Source organism: Aptenodytes patagonicus, chromosome 1 (assembly GCF_965638725.1).
Source record: "Aptenodytes patagonicus chromosome 1, bAptPat1.pri.cur, whole genome shotgun sequence".
Classification (NCBI taxonomy): domain Eukaryota; kingdom Metazoa; phylum Chordata; class Aves; order Sphenisciformes; family Spheniscidae; genus Aptenodytes; species Aptenodytes patagonicus.
In genome coordinates, this window is record NC_134949.1 from 192,916,063 (window position 1) to 192,936,187 (window position 20,125).

At 39.8% G+C, this 20,125-nt stretch overlaps 1 protein-coding gene across 3 annotated transcripts in view; it reads right to left on the reverse strand.

Annotated features, from left to right (window-relative positions):
- VWA8 (von Willebrand factor A domain containing 8) overlaps positions 1 to 20,125 on the reverse strand; it is a 204,454-nt gene that overhangs the window by 7,953 nt on the left and 176,376 nt on the right. For all 3 annotated transcript variants that reach the window (XM_076363301.1, XM_076363293.1, XM_076363311.1), the window contains exons 40-42: positions 16,415 to 16,523; positions 9,000 to 9,125; positions 6,993 to 7,151 (exon numbers count right to left, since the gene is read on the reverse strand). In XM_076363301.1, the coding sequence (XP_076219416.1) occupies positions 6,993 to 7,151; positions 9,000 to 9,125; positions 16,415 to 16,523 (394 nt within the window). The remainder of the gene's footprint in view (positions 1 to 6,992; positions 7,152 to 8,999; positions 9,126 to 16,414; positions 16,524 to 20,125) is intronic.

Genomic DNA, 20,125 nt, shown 5'->3' on the forward strand with positions numbered 1-20,125 from the left:
TGCCATACTGAGTTCATGGGAATAGGACAAACTTTGCTATTTGGGAATATCATTTTGGTTCTTGGCACACAGTAATAACGGACCAACCTTTCATCTCAAAAAGGCTGGGTGTAAACTCATTGTGACAGTCTGTGCAAAGGGAACTGCTGTAGCTCCTAGATGAAACACCAGAGGTTGACCCTACGGTTGGGTCCCCTCCACATTCTTGCACAAGGTGGGAATGTGCAATCCAGGTATGGGTAAGGCGAGGCTGAAATGATCTGAGCAAATTATCGCAGGCACGTAAAGCCATTCACCTGGGAACATCACGTCCTGTCTGCTCCCTCCTCGGCTAGCTGTTTATTATTCTTTGTGTGGGCCCATGCATGTGCCAGAGTACATATGCTGATATTTAAAAGATGTTATCAGTTTCCTTGTTTCTTTGCCAACAGTTTACTACGCTGTTTGTGATTAAAAAAGTGTGGTGAGGCAGCAGGGAAGAAGTGCCTGTTTGCTTTGTCCTGGCTGCTGCATTCTGGGTCAAGTGGGGCCTCCCCAAAAGCAGGGTGACATCTCGCTGTGCCTGAGCACCTGCGCTGCGGAAGAGAAGTGCTGTGGTCACCAGCCCTGGTGCGCTGGTCCTCATGGTCCTTTGATCCCCTGGAAGTCAAGTCAAGGACCAGGAGTGGCCAAAAGCTAATGACCATGAGGCTGCTTTTGGGCAGTTTAGCTCCTCAAACTGCGAGGTCAGACGAGTACTTGTGCCCCAGCAAAGGTGGGGACAGGAACGTAGCAGCACTGACATGGATTGACTTGAGTCAGCATAAGACTGCAGCCTGGGAGACCCTCCCTGGGAGGGAGGGATGGGAGCAGGCTCACAGCCAAGCTTTAGAGGTGACAGAAGGGAGATGTTTCCCCACGGGAATGTATGGAATCTACCACAACTTAGCAAAACAGAGTTTGGGACAGAGTAAAACTGGAGTGAGGAACCCCACTCTGCAAGGGCAAAGAAGGAGGATTTAAATCTCTCATCCAGGTTTTCTTTCAGTAAATTATTACCTCCTTCTAATTTGTGTCATAGTAAAATGAACCCTTAGTGATTTGATGTTATCTTAGTGCGCTCATTTTAAAGAAAAGGTGCAGACAGCTCCACAGCCCTGGCCAACTAGGAAACCCAACACATGCAGGCACATGCATGCTTTGTCAAAACCAGTTTCCTTCCTTTGCATGACCGCTGGAGCTAAAGACAAGCACAGAAAAAGGGCCTCTGAGAAGCAGGGACCCGATGCATTTTTCTCAAATTCCCCAGGAGAATTTATGTGAATGGAGTTAAAAGTGAGAGAAGAGCTCTGATATGATCTTACTCGGAACTGACTTTTGTTTTGTTTTACAAAATAGATTGCAAGCATAGGCTCTTAGAACAAATCCAGCAGCAAAATACTTGTTTGCCACAGTGCAGGCTTAATTGAATTAATCTATTATTGTGGTAGACTTTGTCTTCTGCAGCTGCCATGCCAAAAGGTTTAATTTCTGAAGGCATTTAAAAAGCTGAGAGAAGATGCATGCTGAATGTAAAAGGCAGTGTGAATTAGACAGACCTCTGCCGGAGGGCTAGATCTTTATAAATTCATCTTTTCATTGGACAACACTGAACATTATTTTTTTCTGAATTTATTTCAAACCTTTTGTTTACTATTAAAAGAAACTATTCTGCCAAGCATGTGGAACATTGCTTTTTTTCCTGAATTAACAGTGCTGCCTCCATAGTAAATTCTACAAATGGGGAATGCTGAAATGGGCATATAAAATCTGCAATATCCCTTTCATATTGCTATAAATAACAATTTGGGCTTTTCCTACCAGTTACATAACATGCCATTTATTGAACCACTTACAATATTTTAAAGGCTTCATAAAATTGTTGTTGGATAATTTACTGGACATGCCTCCTAAATCTGCCATCAGGTGTGCAAATGACGGTCATTAGGGATGATATAAAACCATATGGTTTGTGTGACAGACATAATACTATCTCAGATAAAACAAAGAACAAACTGCCCTTCTGTACGTTTTCAAATAATTGGCACCTAAAATGACATGTACAAAAGATATAAGAACTTCAATCCTGCAAAATAACTTGCTTCTTATAACTTACACGTGTAAGTGATGCATCCACACATTTAAAGGGGTCAAGAGGCATTTGTAGGAACATATTTAACTTCCATTATTAGGATGAGACTGAGAATGTGGCTTCTATTATCTCAGTCACTCCCACTCTCTTCTTTAATAAAGCACTTCAGAGGAAGCGTGGATTAGATGACATTGGAGGAGGGCTTTGAAACATGGCTGTTAATTTAAACTGATTTCCCGACTGTGGGATGAGCCTCCCATTTCCCCCTTGACAAGGAATGATTCACTGCCTGCACTTATGGGAAATGGAAGCAGGCAGGTTGTCCCACACAAGCAGAAAAAGCTGACAAATACCTGCTGGCACTTGTCTGACTTTTTATGAAGGATAACTTTGTTACCGTACAGTCACATACCCAATACTTAGCTCTTCTGTATAAGGCGGCAGGGAGAAAGTATTCTCTACCTTCATTCAGTGCTGTTAAAGACCAGTCAGACAATCAACATCATCAGTGATACCAAGGGGTACCACACATGGGGAAAGCTCAGCCGGTAGGATAAAACAACCAAGGAAAAGCCCATCTGATTCATTCACAACCTTATTTAGTAGAGAACTAAACCAACCACCAGCAGAAAAGTGATCCTGAACCAAGAATTGGTTTCCAAAGTTTGCACTGCACTTAGGTAGCAGAAGGGAACTTTACTATATAAATCCCCTTTGAATGCTTTGCTCAACAAGCCTGATGGTCCCCCAGGTTCAACACATGTTGCACAAGAAACCCCTCAAATTTGCAGCACATGTTGTTGTGACCCTTGCAGATGGGGCTACAACAGGAACAGATAACAACAGGCATATCTAAAGGCCAAAAAGGTCTATTTTTATAAAACCACTCTTGGAAGGCAAGAAGAGGATAAGGAAGAGAAAGAAAAAAGTGATAAATTGCAGATTTCTCACTGCACACAACACAGCTGTGTGTTCTTTTCTCTTTTTTCATATGGTTCCTCTTTTAGACATGAGAAATGTATGCTATTTTTGCAGACATACCCAAACTTCAGCTTTGTCCTGAGAAAAACTAGCAGCATCTTGCAAAGCGTCAGTGTTTTACACACTGGAGTCACTGATATTTTAAAACAATCACTGGCTCTCTTACTCTTTGAAGACCTAATTATGCTCATTAGAAACTGAGGAACTGGCACATGTTTTGGTTATTGATCGCATTCATGCAGGTGTAGCAACTGCCATACCAGATTATAAACACACACACAAAAATCTGTATTTTCGAGCTGGAGATTTCAGAAACATTATTTATTTTTATCAAAGGAATGACTCAAAAAGTCCATCGGCACATGCATGAGAGATTTCTCATATGAGAAGACTGTGAAATGGAGGTTAAAAAGAGATACTTCAGCCTAATCATTGGATCATGTTAAGAATATGGTTCAAACATGACTAGTTAATAAATGCCTCTGTTTGGGCTCATTTTGGGGGATGACTTCAGTGGCCAGTGAAACATAAGGCCACATCTTGTTTGCTGTCCTAGTCATCTCTGGTCTACTCTTGTAGATATTATGCTTAGAGTGAATCAAATCCCAATGAGGCAGCACAGAGAGATGTGGAGGAAGAAAAATACTTTTCTTCCCTTGGGCAAAAGCAGCTCTGAAGTTGACAAGGTTCACACTGGATCTGGCCAGCCTTGAATCAAGGGGCTGTTACTGGACCCCAAAGTTCTCTGTCCAGTGGAAGAAGCCCTTAAATGGAGGAGAGTTACCCTAGAGGCAATTGAAGTTGAACAGATGTAGAAGCTGATGACAACTTTTTTTCCTGAGTAGGTCACTAAAATTTCCAGCATCTTCCTCACCACTGTTATTTTAAGTATAAAACGGGCCTTACAGCTCTCTTGACTCAGAGATTGTAAGGGTAACATTACCACTCCTGTCTTACTATCATTAAAGAGTGGCAATTTTCACATCTAATAACTGCACGTGGTTTTTGTGTAAGTGTTTTTATGAATGGCAAGTGGTTGTTAGAGAGGCACATTTACTGTTACAACTATCTGCACTTTGAGCTATTTGCATGGCCAAATACAGGGTTTCATCTATGCGCGGGGCAAAACACTGGCCAATAGCAACTATTGCCAAGCAAAATATAATAATCTGTAATAGACACAGAGGGATTTAAAAGGTAATGAAACGGATTTTAAAATCCCAGAACTGAAGACGGTTCTTAATAATCTTACTAATTCTGCACAGTGGGCTGGCTGGCTGTCTACTTCTACATGTTATTCCTTTACCATGCACCTGAGGGTCATGTCTGGGTTCTCAGCTATAGAGCTGCACTGGAAATAAGGACAGCTGGTTATCTGCCACTGCGCTACATCTTTTTTCAGTGTCATCACCTTCTAAGCCACTCTCCTCTGTTGTGTAAATGTAAAATAATTCATTGTTCATAACAAGAGCAGAATGGCTGTAGTAGAATAGAATGAACAACTGTCCCCTGGTCACCGTTTCCATTTTACTCAAGATTTTATCAGCTCCTTGATTTTTATCTCCTCCAAACTGAGCAGTTCTTGCCTCCTTAGCCATTTCTTGTATGGGGACGCTTCCATACCCTTTGTAATCTTTGTCACCCTCTCTTCTTTTTCAGCTCTACAGAAACTTTTGTGAGAGGGGGGACCAAAGTTGCACACATTACTCCTGATGTGAATGCACTATGGATGTTTACAGCAACACCCTGATGATTTCTGCTTTATTCTCTGTTCTTTTGCTAATAGTTTCTAACATTCAATTAGCTTTTTTGACAGCTGGTGGACACTGAGTGTTCAAAGAACCATACAACATAATTACAAGATTTCTTTATTGAGCACTAACATATAGCTGAGAGTGAGCACTAACAGGTAGCTGAGACTTCCTCACTGTGTATTTAAAATCAGAATTGTTTTCTTCCATCTGCAGGACTTTACATTTAATAGCACTGAACACCATCTGCCATTTTATTTCCCAGTCACCATTTATGGCCAGGTCCTTCTCCAACTTCTTGCAGCTGGATTTCCCTTTTTGTTTTCCTAAATAACTTCATACAACTAGCAACTTTTGTCACCTCACTATCCATCCCCTTTTACAGATCACTTATGAATATACAGAACAACATAACAACATGGGCTCTGGCACAAATCCCAACGCAGTTCCACCAGTGACCTTCCTTCACTTCTTCACTCTAAAAAATGACCACTTAGTCTGTTTTCTATATTTTAAGCAGTAGTTCATCCATCTGAAGGCTTTCCCTTTTATCCCCAAAGTAGTATCATTTCTTCATGAGCCTCTGGTGAGAGACTAAGGAGACTCCATCAACCAACCTTGCTTGTCACATACATATAGACTCTTCAGAATGCATTACTTCCCTTTACAAAAGCCATGTTGACTATACCCCGATATATCATATTTATCCTTGTGCCCACTACTTCTATTTCATCTGCCTTTGTGGATGATCCTGCATTGGGCCATACTAATATGAGTGTTGCTCAGATATGCCCGATTTACCAAGCTACATAAATTGTGTTGTGTAATTACACTGCCCTGTTAATATCTGTCATCAGCTTTTCTATTATCAGCAGGAGATACATGAGCAGTTGAACCAATAAACCCCGCATTTCCCATGACTTTCTTAATTACAGCTGAGTTCCCACATGGCTTCTCTGGGCTAAGGTCTAAGCTTATGGTTACAGCATTTTTCTCCAACAGGAATACAAACAAACTCTCTATCTGGCCTATTTTCATGACATTCGCAGGAATTTAGTGTCTTTGGGAACAAAACCACTGTTTCAAATCTGTTTGAAATTGGGCAACATACTCTGTTTAAGCATGTTTAAAGGGGAGAAAGCATGACTGCCAGAGAGTATGGTAGCACATGCCTCGTTTCCTTAGGAAGGTAGGCTAAAAACATAATGCCTGTCTCCTTTTATAGCCTTTTCCCTGACAAATGGAAGTCTGAATGATTGTACTTTAGAAGACATTCTAGAAGTACATGCCTCCAATATGGCTTGTTTTTGTACAGGAGATTCTACGGAAGAATAGAAACCTGTAGGATTATGCTGCCAGAGGAACAACATGAAGCAGACCTGGCTGAATTGATCTGGACTAAGTTTTCTATTAATTCTGTTTAGGAGATTTTACATTTTGTTCAGACGTCTTTTAAGTCTTATGTTTGAGATGCTCTTCAGTAAAGGCACTGGACATCTTTATTCTTCCATTAAACATTGAGTTTGTCAAGAATTAACTAGACACTAGCTATTCCTGTCTTTTTTTAAGGTTAAAGAAACATACCCTAGACCTTGTTTAGGCTTACTGAGACAAAAAAGGGTATAAAATTTATTTACATTTCCTTTGCAGGCTACCATTAAATAACATTTGGAACCTAATATCTTTCAGTATAAGAAATTATTTTCTTGCTTTCAGGTAACTGGAGAACACAAGTAATGGGCAAAGAAGTTTGGTCTTTTCCCATGACAAAGCACTACTGTCTGTACTCTGGGCAGATGGAAAGGCTGGGCATCTTTGCATGTCCTGAACCTCATATTTACTTGTGTTCTGTAGGCTTAAGTGTTTCTGCTCAAAGAAACAAATAAACAGATAAATACAGAAAAAGGCAGCATATTTCATTAAATCAAAGTCTTAAAAGTCTTAGATTGAATTCTCCCCTGCTGAAGCATGTAATGTTTCTTATCCATTCACTAGTATTATTTTTCAGGTTGCTAGAAACAGATTAATGTCTTTATTTCCTTGCGGGAATGAATAATGTTCTTTGGCTAGACTGACTGCTGAAACACTTTTTCCACTGCTCCACACAGCCTGTGCAATAACCACACAGCTTCTAGACCAGCTGTAATTACCTTGAATTTGTGCTCATAATTCTCAAAAGCTTCCATGACCATGCAGACAGCCTCCATGGAGCGTTCCAGTCGTCCATCCACCCCGTTAAAGCGGTACATACTACCAGAAACATCCACCACCAGGCGCAAGCGTTTAGGTTTCTGCTGGGGGCTCCCAGGCTGACAGAGAAACACAGCAGAAAAAACCCCAAACTAAATGGGAAAGCTAAACATCAGCAAGGATAAAACATTTCAGAAAAAGAACCCAATGCACTTTGCAAAGCAAGAAACTTTTATCCAGCAAACACCGATTATTTTTAAAAAAAGAACAAAAACATTTTAACCTATTTTCTAACTGTTTCTAACCAGTTACATAACAGATACCTCAATTCATTCTTTCCCCTCACCTTCAATGACTGGAAACAAAATACCTCAAAAAATTCCACACATGCTTGTCAGGAAAATACTTTTTTCTGTCTCAGTTTTGATTCTTCACATTTTATTTCAGTAAAGAGACTCTCAAATTTGCTCTTTCTGCCAAGGCTCATAATGGAAATGCTTTTCCTCGGCTTACGGTACTAGCAGGGACCCATATAAGACTGTAAAAACTCGTCTGCTGAGGTTAATAACATTCCAAAAATGTTTGAAATCTTGTTCTGATTAACTACTAGCTTCTTCTTCATTCTGATGCTGAAACCATTATTTTTTCCTGAAAACAGTCCCCATCTGTTTTAACAATTTTTGGCACAGTACATTCAAGGGAGATGTTTTATTTAGTGTGCAATGAGATGAGTCTGGATTCAAGGCTATTAAAGATCATCTGGCAAAAAAACAGTCACATTAAAAACAAGTAACTAAAATGTTTCTTTTACCTGTAAAGGGTTGCAAGCATTTGTGTGCTTTATTCTTTTAATTATTCTCTTAATAAGACTGTGGCATCTCTGTCCTCCCAAAAACAAAGGGAGATAGAGGGCCCATTAAATCCTACATTTATTTTGTTTTTTATTCAAACCCTTTTTTTTCCTAACTGAACTGTTTTCACAAAGCCTTAAAACTGATACACTGAGTAAATACATTTTGAAAAAAATGAGAAATGAAGATCTAATCACTTTTCCCTTTTTAATCTTTCACACAGGCAGTGCCAAGTTCCATAAACTGTTCAAAGCAACAGACATCAGGACCAAGTAGCATAACAAATAATACCAGGGATTCATCAGATGTGGGTAGCTGACATGCGAAAAGATGCTGTACTCAGCTATTTAAAAAAATTCTTAGTGTCGTTAAAAATTGCAATCTGTCATTAAGTATTACTGTTAAATATTACGGACTAGCCCCACCAGTTCTGGCCAGGTTTTGTTGGTCTGATTCAAGTGGTTTCTCTGTTGCTGACTCACATAGGCCTAACCATAATGTCTTCTAAGGAATGGCTGAATTGAGCCATAGGATGGACAACTTTATTGTATCTTAATGGCTTTTCCTCACACTTTTTTCCCCATTATAATTTTTATTCTTGTAAATCCAAATATCTGTGGAAGTTGAAATTCTTTGCATATCATGGAATAAGGAGAACACATTTGTAAAACACTTTGTTTTTTAAACCTCCTAGGGTATCAGGGTATTTATTAACAAAAACTAAATTAAATTAAATAAGTGAGAAAATATTTTCCTTTTTCTTAGAAAAACAAACAAAATATTTTCTGCTAATCGCCGTCAGCTCATTAAAATATAAAGTAAGGACATAAAAACTGTTGCATTGGATCAAAAGAAAGCACTGCCTAGATCAGCATTCTCTCTCTGAGGGTGGCCAACAGGAAATACCTATGGAAGACTATAAGAAGCAGTAAAGCAAATTTTCCACCCTGCGGCTGCCTCTGTATCAGGGACTTCCCAAGCCAGAGATGATTCTTCTGAGTTTCTCATCCCTATAACTTACTCAAACTCCAAACACAGACATTGTACAGCCACTATGAAATCAGCAAACCGGTTAAGCTCTTCCCCACCTTTCCCTGCTACTTGTTGGATACTTACTTGTGGCTCAAGTTCTCCCCGTCGTTTATATATGGCTTTTTCTCCTGTCAGCCCATCAATGATTTTGGCATCATCTAGTTCTCCAACAGCTTGGTGTCTCAGCCATTGTCTTTCCTTACCCTTGGCCTACAACAGAAAAGAAACCTTAATTCACTCAGTGACGTGAGTGTATGTTAGACAATTTAAGACCTACTGACCATGACATACGCATGAAATGTCTTTGTAATGATGTGATAGTTTTGGCATAAGTCAAAGAAATCCAAACACATTTTCATAGCTGTCCTGTTCTTTTTCCTCTGAAAGAAAAATTAACGCTGACAAAGAACATGTTCCCTCTGTAATTTTGTCTTTTTTAAGTTGTTTCATATATGGGAGTTTAACTGTGGACTGCAGTTAAATGTTAACCTTTTTTCTTGCAAACATGCTGGAAATCTGTGTAACAAGCCTGTGCAGAAATACATACAACCAGATGGACATGCATAACCGACCATTTGTTATGTGTTCTCCAACCAAGCAGCACAAGAAAAAAACATCGGGTGACTTAAAGTATTCACCTTAGGTAATGGTAAGTAGTTTCTTTTAAAATGGTGTTAACAATAAACTATTTTCTATTTTAAAATAAAAACCTTGAAAATTGTGATACTCAAGAGATAGTCCATTAAATGCTTCTTTTGTTTTATTTGAAAGGACACTGGTTATCTACAGCCTGACCTGATGAACGTGCATTACAGTCCAGGAACTCAAATATTCATGGAACTCCTGTACATAGAAGCAAGCACTTAAGATTGAAGACTCAAGTGTTTTAATATTATAAGCAACACATTTAAGAATGTTTTCAAAGGATAGCTTCATCACGGTTCATAATACATAATATCCATCTAAAGACAGTAAAGTCTGCATATATCGGTTTCATGGTTTATTTCATTTCTGCTTGTCGTGGTTTAATGCCAGTTGGCAACCAAGCACCACACAGCCACTCGCTCACCCTCCCCCCCTCCCCAGTGGGATGGGGGAGAGAATCGAAGAGCAAAAGTAGGAAAACTCGTGGGTTGAGATAAGAACAGTTTAATAATTGAAATAAAATAAAATGATAATAATAATAATAAAATTGTAATGAAAAGGAAAATGACAAGAGAGAGAAAGAGAGGAACAAAACCCAGGAAAAATAAGTGATGCAACCGCTCACCACGCACCAACTGATGCCCAGCCAGTCCCCAGCAGCGAACACTGGCCCTCAGCCAACTCCCCCCAGCTTATATACTGAGCATGACATCACATGGTATGGAATACCCCTTTGGCCAGTTTGGGTCAGCTGTCCTGGCTGTGCCCCCTCCCAGCTTCTCACTGGCCGGGCATGAGAAGCTGCAAAGTCCTTGACTAGTGTAAGCACTGCTTAGCAACAACTAAAACATCAGTGTGTTATCAACATTATTCTCATCCTAAATCCAAACCACAGCACTGTACCAGCTACTGGGAAGAAAATTAACTCTATCCCAGCTGAAACCAGGTCACTGCTTAAATCTTCAGGTTGAAGTTGCTCATCCAAGTAGTAAGCCCAGCAAGGAAAGAAGATTTTAAATTTATATATGTATAATGCTTTTGCACTCTCAGCAAATTGCTGGTCAGCAGCTGGAGGCAAATCAAATATCCAGCAGGACACAAACTGCCTTAAACACTGGTTCTCAGGAATGAAAACCAGTTGCTCTCTGATGAGCAGAAAGTGTTACATTACAAATCCCCAGTAAACTGCAGGCCTGGGATTTGAGAGGACGAATCTTCATAATTCTGTACAGTCTGAGCAGTCAGAAGATGGCTTCTTAAGCCTCAGAGAATCTTTAATTTTGCTTTTGTCAAAATTTGAGAGTTTTTCTTTTTGGTGTGTATGGAAGAAGGAGCTCTGGACTACTATCTATTGCCTATAGTTACTCAAGACTAATGGACTACTTACCTATGAAAATAAGTGGGCAGAAAGAACACTAAGCCACAAGGAAAATGTTTTGATTAATTAATTTTACAGTATAGAATTTACATAGTTGTGACAAACACAGTTTTTTTTAGTTAGGCAGTGTCAAAAGCTTTACAGATGCTTCCTGATGGGAGGCAAACCCAATGCCAATACATGGAAACCTCAGCCTTTTGGTAAATCACAGAAGGGATTAAGTGGAAAAGATTTCTTAGGTTGTGAATTCAGTCAGTTGTGCCCTCTGATACATTTTCATGGTGCTACAGTCAACCTAGCTTTAACCCACTTTGGCAGTGGGGCATGCATGAGTTTGTTTGTACCACCAACTAGTAGTTTCCACTATCATTAAATATTCTTGGGATGAAATTTGAAGTCCCTTCTTCCATAGGATCATCAATTCCTTTGTTGCCTGAAGAGTTGTGTAACATCATAAAAAGATACCTGCAAATTCCAGGTGACCTCTACATGCTCCACCAAAATGTCACATTGTAGGAGTTTTCCTGCTGTGAAAAACACAGTAGGATAACCCAAGGCAAATTTCAACAACACTCCAACTAACCATTAAAAAAATGCTCCTGGAGACAACATGCTGCTGAGCGAGTAGAGCCTGTCTAAAATAAATCATGCACCTTCCAGGATGATGCAGATGAGATGACTGTGTTCCTAGTCATCTTAGCCACTGTAAGTACTGGAACAGAGGTAGAGCCTTAATGCCTCCTTAGGGCTGCTGTTTTGTCAAATTTTTGTCATTTGCTTCCTTTCAGTAGGCAGGAGGGACAAACAACAGATTATAAAGTTTCGGCTTCATTGAGCAAATTCTCAACTAGTTTCACTACTGTTTTCATAGAATCATAGAATCGTTAAGGTTGGAAAAGACCTCTAAGATCATCGAGTCCAACCGTCAACCCAACACCACCATGCCCACTAAACCATGTCCCTAAGCGCCTCATCTACTCGTCTTTTAAATACTTCCAGGGATGGGGACTCAACCACTTCCCTGGGCAGCCTGTTCCAACGCTTGACAACCCTTTCGGTGAAGAAATTTTTCCTCACGTCCAATCTAAACCTCCCCTGCCGCAACTTGAGGCCATCTCCTCTAGCCTTATCGCTAGTTACTTGGGAGAAGAGACCGACCCCCACCTCGCTACAACCTCCTCTCAGGGAGTTGTAGAGAGCAATGAGGTCTCCCCTCAGCCTCCTCTTCTCCAGGCTAAACAACCCCAGTTCCCTCAGCCGCCCCTCATAAGACTTGTTCTCCAGACCCTTCACCAGCTTTGTTGCCCTTCTCTGGACACGCTCCAGCACCTCAACGTCCTTCTTGTAGTGAGGGGCCCAAAACTGAACACAGTATTCGAGGTGCGGCCTCACCAGTGCCGAGTACAGGGGCACGATCACTTCCCTACTCCTGCTGGCCACACTAGTTCTGATACAGGCCAGGATGCCATTGGCCTTCTTGGGCACCTGGGCACACTGCCGGCTCATGTTCAGCCGGCTGTCGACCAACACCCCCAGGTCCTTTTCCAACAGGCAGCTTTCCAGCCACTCTTCCCCAAGCCTGTAGCGCTGCATGGGGTTGTTGTGGCCGAAGTGCAGGACCCGGCACTTGGCCTTGTTGAACCTCATACAGCTGGCCTGGGCCCATTGATCCAGCCTGTCCAGGTCCCTCTGCAGAGCCTTCCTGCCCTCGAGCAGATCAATGCTCCCGCCCAACTTGGTGTCGTCTGCAAACTTACTGAGGGTGCACTCGATCCCCTCATCCAGATCATTGATAAAGGTATTGAACAAGACCGGTCCCAAAACTGCGCCCTGGGGAACACCGCTCGTGACCGGCCACCAACTGGATTGAACTCCATTCACCACAACTCTCTGGGCCCGGCTGTCAATTGACATTGACAATGCTTTAGCTTTGTGGCTATTTGCTGTTCAAGGAATAGTACTGTGAGAAGAAAATTGCTTTTAACTATGGACTAATGGTTATTAAAAACTATTTAATACCTTTTGAAGCTTATGCAACAAAAGCCAGTATTTGAGCTGAAACTTTATTGGAGGAACACAGAGTTGACATTCTCTCCTAAAATAGGAAAGAATGCCGACAAAATCTGACCTAACCTCTTTCCAAAATAATGCTAAAATTATTTAGACTACTTAGCATCTGCCTCTTCCATGTAGAATACCTAAGAATTTATTTCCTTTTATAAAAGCTGAAAAAAAATCCTCTTAAGCACGTGTATCATACAATGCACATATATATTACAGAAAAGCTTCAAAGCATTTATATATATAATTTTCATAAGGTTAAAAGCAACATAAGTTTAAAAGCATTTACAATTTTAAGAGAAAACCAGAACTATTACATATATACCTTGCTTTGATATTTTACTAGAAAGGGCATACAACCCATTACTATTGCAATATACTGCGACCATATTGATGAAAAATATTGTGTATATATTCGTTGTGTTGCTTTTGAAATTAGAAAAATGTGCTAGATACCATATCTTATCAGCATGACAATGGCTGATCATAATACACCACTGCAGTAATTCTTTTCACTGAAAGATATCAAAGGCATATTTACAAAAAACCCCGCAAAATATAACGGTGATGTCTGTAAATATCACAGAAAAAGTTGTGTATGTGAAGTGATCACATCTAAATATGTAACTTGTAATGGTATAGGATGGTATGAAATACTGCCAGTTGTGGTCTGCATTTGTTTCTGGGAAAACATTATGCATATGTTCCCTTAGCTGCTGAAATCAGAAAACTACTAACAGGGCACAGGGTTTTTTGCATCGTCAGCATTCTGAGCCATATTTATTATAGGACTGCCACTATTTTATTCTTGCTGCTATGACCAGACAGGTCCCGCACGGTCTAAATCAGAGCGAGCCCCAGTAGGCTCAGTGACTCAGGCTCAGGTTTGCCCAGTTTAAATGTAGGTGCCTAAATGATGCTCAGAAGCTACAGGGACAGTTGCCCCAGATTCCCTCCATAATAATAAATAAAAAGAGAAGTACTTTCTGGAAGGCAAGTCGTCTAAAACCTAAGAAGGCCTTTCTGAGTGACTGACTGACCATGAGCTTTTGAATGTGGAGTTCAGACGGACAAACTTTATTCAGGGTTTGGCCAGCATTAGGAGAGAGAAGAAAGCTCATAATTGACCGGATTTCCTGGACTTCTGGCTTTGTTACTTCTACAGAAGATAAACGACAACTCATAATGTTTTGTTAATGTTGTTCAAAGAGCTGACAGAGATCAGTGAGTTATGCAAAGTAAAAATCCCAGCCTCTTGATTCTTGGGATGTAAAGTCTAATCAAAGGAACACATTTTTAAAAACCCCACAAACATAACTATAAAAGGGCATATGTTGAAAAGAAAATCCAGGTTAAGTAAACATGGACAATATATTTCCATTATGTGAACACGCTGAGTTTGAAACAAAGCAAACTCAAACATTTTTAAAAAGCCAAAAGCATTCTCTACTGAGAAGGTAATTTGGGATTTGCACAAAGTTAAAAACACACAGACATCTGAGCTGCAAAGTTTACTGCAACTGACTGTGCCATTGACTTCTTATTTGAGAAATGAGGAATGTCTGACTGATAACAGAAAGAAAACAGTTTTAGCTGAGAACCCATGGTGTACATAGGACTATCCAGAAAAAAGGGGAGACAGAGGCATAGTCCTTCATCAGGGCTGAATGACTTAACTTGCTGAAGAATTCAAATAAATTTTTTTTTCTCAAAAAGATAACATGAAACGTGCTTGGACTCAGCTTCCCAATTAACAGAAAGCATTTTGCAACTAGGTAACTCCTGTTACCATTTATCTTCATTTTCCTAGTGCATCTTCTAATAAGAAAACCTACCAAAATCTCTATAAAAATTCATGAAGTTAAAAATTTGCTTTCAATATCGCTCTTATTCTATGAGCTAGCTTTTCCAAATTCAGTGAGTTTGTTTTTTTCATCGTGAAGTACATTTACTAGCTCTGTGGTTAGCTGTTATAGATTTTGCCAGGAAGTTAGCGAAGTCTCATAAAATACTGAGGCTTATAAGACTTTGCCTTGATATTAAAATGACCTTTTTAACAAAGCAACAGGATATGTCTCCTTATATTAAAATATGTCATATTTTGATTATGATTAACGTGATCCCTGAATGTAAGAATTTTGGCTCCAAGGAATAGATAAGGCAGACTAAAAAAAGACTTTAAACTGAAGATTCACTTATTCACACCTAGAGTGTGCTTCCAACAGCATGTCTACTAGAAACATGGTAAAAAAAGCACCTAGATATAAATGATGTAGGAAAAACTGAGGTTTATATGTAAAATTCTTCAGTTGAAAGCTGTCTTTACAAGCCAAAAGCCTATGTCCTGAACTGAAACACATATTAGGTGCAGAATCACCTAATCATGACCATCTTAAATGTTCATTATATGAGGAGCTCTCTGAATTGACATTCATAATAAAACCGGCTAATGGTTCTCTGTGTATATATGTGATTATAGCAGCGTTTTTGTAGTCACAATGGCTTAAAGATATAAGTAAGGCAAAGAAAAATGTTACCTTTCTTACTTGCTATACCAGGGGATTGGATTTTTTGACCCAGGAGGAGTCTGTTGGTCGTACAAAGTAATTTCTTTCTATATTTCATTTTTTTTGCTGAAGTAAGGAGACAGATTAGACACAGCACAGTGACTAAGTAATAGACTAAGGTATATGTATACCAGTGGTTGGTAGCCTTCAACAGAAATATTTTTAATCAGAGATATCTTATAAGGATAAAATTAATTTTCCTTTAATTTTCACTGAAGATTAGCAGATTCCTCCTAGAAACAACGCACTTTTTATCCTGCATATGAACACTAGTATTAATAAAATCTGGAACAACCACAGGACCAATTACTAGAAGAAAGGCAAACTGGTGGTTTTGGTCTGCTTCCACTTAGATTTGGGCTACACCTATTTTTATTAGCAAGAGTTAAAACCAAACCTGAGAAAAATTCATGTTTTCAGCTGCATATGCAGTAAAGCTATGACCTGGAGTGAGTATTTCTTTTAACATCTATAGCATTTGCACTTCTAAGCTAAAAAAGTCTTTTGGACAGGAGGTAAAGACAAAGGCTGTGATCTACACACCACCACATATTCTTTTAATAATGTATAGTATTTTCTTTCACAAAATTGTGCTCCCGAATAAGTAATCTCTGTAAGCTGCGGTATGGGAATACTCTAACTTGTAGAGATGAGCACTGGGATCCACTTAAAAGCTGCCTTTGAAACAGTAATGTGAGACTGTTTTTCCTAACCATGATTATAATGTGAATCTGCTTTTAGCCCTTAAAGGTATGATCGTCAGATGCTAACAGGATATTAGCAGGATAGCATTTGGGACCTAATGTAATGAGCTCACCATGTTCCTTTATCAGTGTATCTAAGATTACCTGCAGATTGTCTAAGATGATGCGGAGTGACTGAACTTGACGTCGGACTGCTCCAGAAAACCTTTCGTAAGTTGATGCATCATATTCACTCATCTGAATCTCTTTCAATCTAAAGCAAAGAACAGGGAGCTAAGAACAGTTTAGGAAACAAGCATATCATCCATTTACATATATAAATTACAAGCTTACTTGATAACAGGCAAATTCAGACTGTAATAACCAGACACAAGAGAAAAATCAAAGAAGTGGCAGCTGCTTTTGTGAATTTTTGAAAAGGCAGGTGATCACCAATGTCTACAGGGATTGCATTACATTAAAATTTATTGAAGTTACTAATCCTTTGTCTCTCTCCTAATCTGCTTTAATGTTTGGGAAGTAAATCAGATGTTCTGAAAACTGTGATCAAATTCCAAAGGTTTTATTGGCTCAGGTGTTGCTATCTGCACATAAAAGAATCATGAGTGTCTATTCATTACTTCACCGTCGGAGTATTTTAAACATATCACGATCCATGCTTTAACACAAAGGTCAAGTAAAGACACACTATAAAATCTGTCCTTGAAGACCTACAACTAGTAACTCTGTCTCAAATACCTATCTTTGTGCTTCATAAAATGATGAAACCTTGAAACAAAGAAGTTCTAAATGAACATTAACAAAAATGTGTTCTCCCACAAAAAAATGAGTCATGTCACTGAATACTATCCTGTCCAGAGGTCTAACAGAGAATGTAACATCTGCACCATAAAACCAGGTATATACTTTTTCTATAAGTTAAGATGTGCCCACTTAAAGTTCTGTACCAGTCTTCTCAACATTGTACCTAAGCAGATACTCTTAAACTGGTGAAGCTCACAACTGGAATGTAAGTACAGAGGTCTAACGGTGAAGAACAAGCTAGGGGACAGGTGGATATGCTGGGAGTGTGCACCATTTGGTATTTTCCATGACCCAGCATCATATAGCGAGGCAGCAATTGTGTATCTGGCCACCCTACCATCCAGCACGTGGCTGGGTCCAGTCCTGAGCTAAAACATATTGGCCTATCTGTGCACAGCTCATTTCAAACAAGCACTTCATAACAGCATAACCTCACTCACATTGTTTTGAAAATACCGATTTTAAAATGAACTATAAATGGATAGTAAAGTATGTATAGGCTAGTTATACTTCTAATGACAAATTTTTTAATACCATCACAAGTTACTTGCCTGGAACATACAGTATACATGAGAATTGCTGTTTAGACTAGCCCTTTAATGATAATATTAAAATCAAACATCAAATCTTTGTTGTCTTTAGTATGACTATGGCTTTTTCTATTTTGAATTTTGCATGGACACTATAGTCATTATAGCCAACTATTATTCATTAGAGGCAGGAAAAGGTAACTTTCAGTGCTGTACACTTTATTTCATGGATCCTGCCAATGGAGTTTAGTATCTTCACATCAATGAAGAAAACATTTTGTTTCAAACAAAAAAAAAATATCTCATGTGCAGTTTTACTTTGTTAGACCCTACATCAATCCACAGTGAAAGCTAGTTCAGAAAAATACCATGAAAAATACTGCGTCTATTCAAGAGCAGTTGCTAACTTCATTTAAGTGAAATAGGGCAATTTAAAATGTTTTCCACTAGAAGTACTATCTAGCCAGGAAAGCAATCAATAGCTGTCATATTAAAATTCTCCCTTCCAGATAATAATGTATAAACAAAGCAGTGAAATCTGCAGTCCCCCTTATTTCTTTTCTTCAGCCTGAGGACTCCAACCTCCCTATTCTTAACTTTTATCTGTTAGTTCCCACAACCATCCAAGAGGTACAGAATAATAATCCAAGTCAAATACGGCTTCAGAATCGGCTACATTTACAACTGGTACATGCCAGCTCACTGGTTTTAGCAGGACATGAATTGTTACCTCATGTACAGATAATCAGATTTTACAGGACACAGCTGCACTGTTTCCACAACATGTAGCAGTATCCAGGAACTTCCCCTAGCAAGAACTTTGCAAACCCCCATACAGACAGGTAGAAACCCATCAAAGCATGCCATGTGTGTATATCTGCATAGGCACAAAGAGATGTACAGTATCCAAGACCATACATATCGATTGTTTCTATTATGAAGCAACTGATAATCAATTTTGAAGAATGGGGATGTAGAAAGAGTTAAAAGTAGTCCTCCTCACCCACCTCACCATAAAGCAGCAGGAAAAAAGACAAAACAAGCTCTCCTTTCCCCCTGAAAACAAAACCTTAAGTGACTATTTTTAATTTAAATTTCTGTGTGCTAGTTGTGTAAATTAAATCACTATTAAAAGGTATTTTGCCTTTCAGGGTCTTTTCCTTTGAAGCACTGACATAATCTATACATTTTCCCCATCTTGATTAATCACTAATGCTCTAATGGCAATGTTAAATGCTCCAGGTAATTTACTAATAAAAACATAATTAAAAAATAAACTTGATCTGAATGCAATAGATAAATTGCTGGTTTTAAATACAGTGATTCATGTCCAGTGTGTGCTCTATGCTTAACAGCCTAATTATTTATACATCAGTTGAAGCAAATGGCAATCTCACCTGCTCCTCAGAGCACCCAGATTTGCCCCCTATTGGGAATCACTTTGTTAATAGCAACAAAATGTGAGCTGATTAAGCTGCTTCTAAAAATAAATAAAAATTTATTTGCTCTGATGTTTTAACCTGTGTCTAGTAATCTCTACTTTCAGACAGATACTCACATTGCAGTATGTCCTGGGCTGAAACACAAAACTCATTTGGAATGACTGTCAATAATACACTTTGATTTTTTTTATGCAAGTACCAGAGTTTGACTTGAGAGATCAGTCGGTGGAAGAAATCTGAATCTCTGTGCAGAGTCTGGGAGATGGTTGATTAGTAACCATGCATTACACTAATGCTGGGAAGATCTGTGGTTTGCGTAAAAGTCTCTGCTGAGCTCTAATAGTTCAAATCAGCTCACCATTTGGCTATAGGTATTTCAAACAGAAGCAATTTGCTCGTAATGGCCCATTTTGAAAGACATTTCAAAAGCCCCCTGAGCTGGAAGACAGGGACGGCGAGCAGGATAAACCCCCCATAATCCAAGAGGAAGCAGTCAATGACCTGCTATGCCACCTGGATGCTCACAAGTCTATGGGGCCGGATGGGATCCACCTGAGAGTGCTGAGGAAGCTGGCGGAGGAGCTCGCCAAGCCACTCTCCATCATTTATCAGCAGTCCTGGTTAACGGGGGAGGTCCCGGATGACTGGAGGCTTGCCAATGTGACGCCCATCCACAAGAAGGGCTGGAAGGAGGATCCGGGGAACTACAGGCCTGTCAGCCTGACCTGCCGGGGAAGATTATGGAGCGGTTCTTCTTGAGGGCGCTCAGAAGGCATGAGCGGGACAACCAGGGGATCAGGCCCAGCCAGCACGGGTTCATGAGAGGCAGGTCCTGCTTGACCAACCTGATCTCCTTCTATGACCAGGTGACCCACCTAGTGGACGAGGGAAAGGCTGTGGATGTGGTCTACCTGGACTTCAGTAAGGCCTTTGACACCGTCTCCCACAGCATTCTCCTCAAGAAGCTGGCGGCTCACGGCTTAGACAGGTGTACTCTGCGCTGGGTCAAAAACTGGCTGGACGGCCGGGCCCAGAGAATTGTGGTGAGTGGAGTTACATCCAGTTGGCGGCCAGTCACG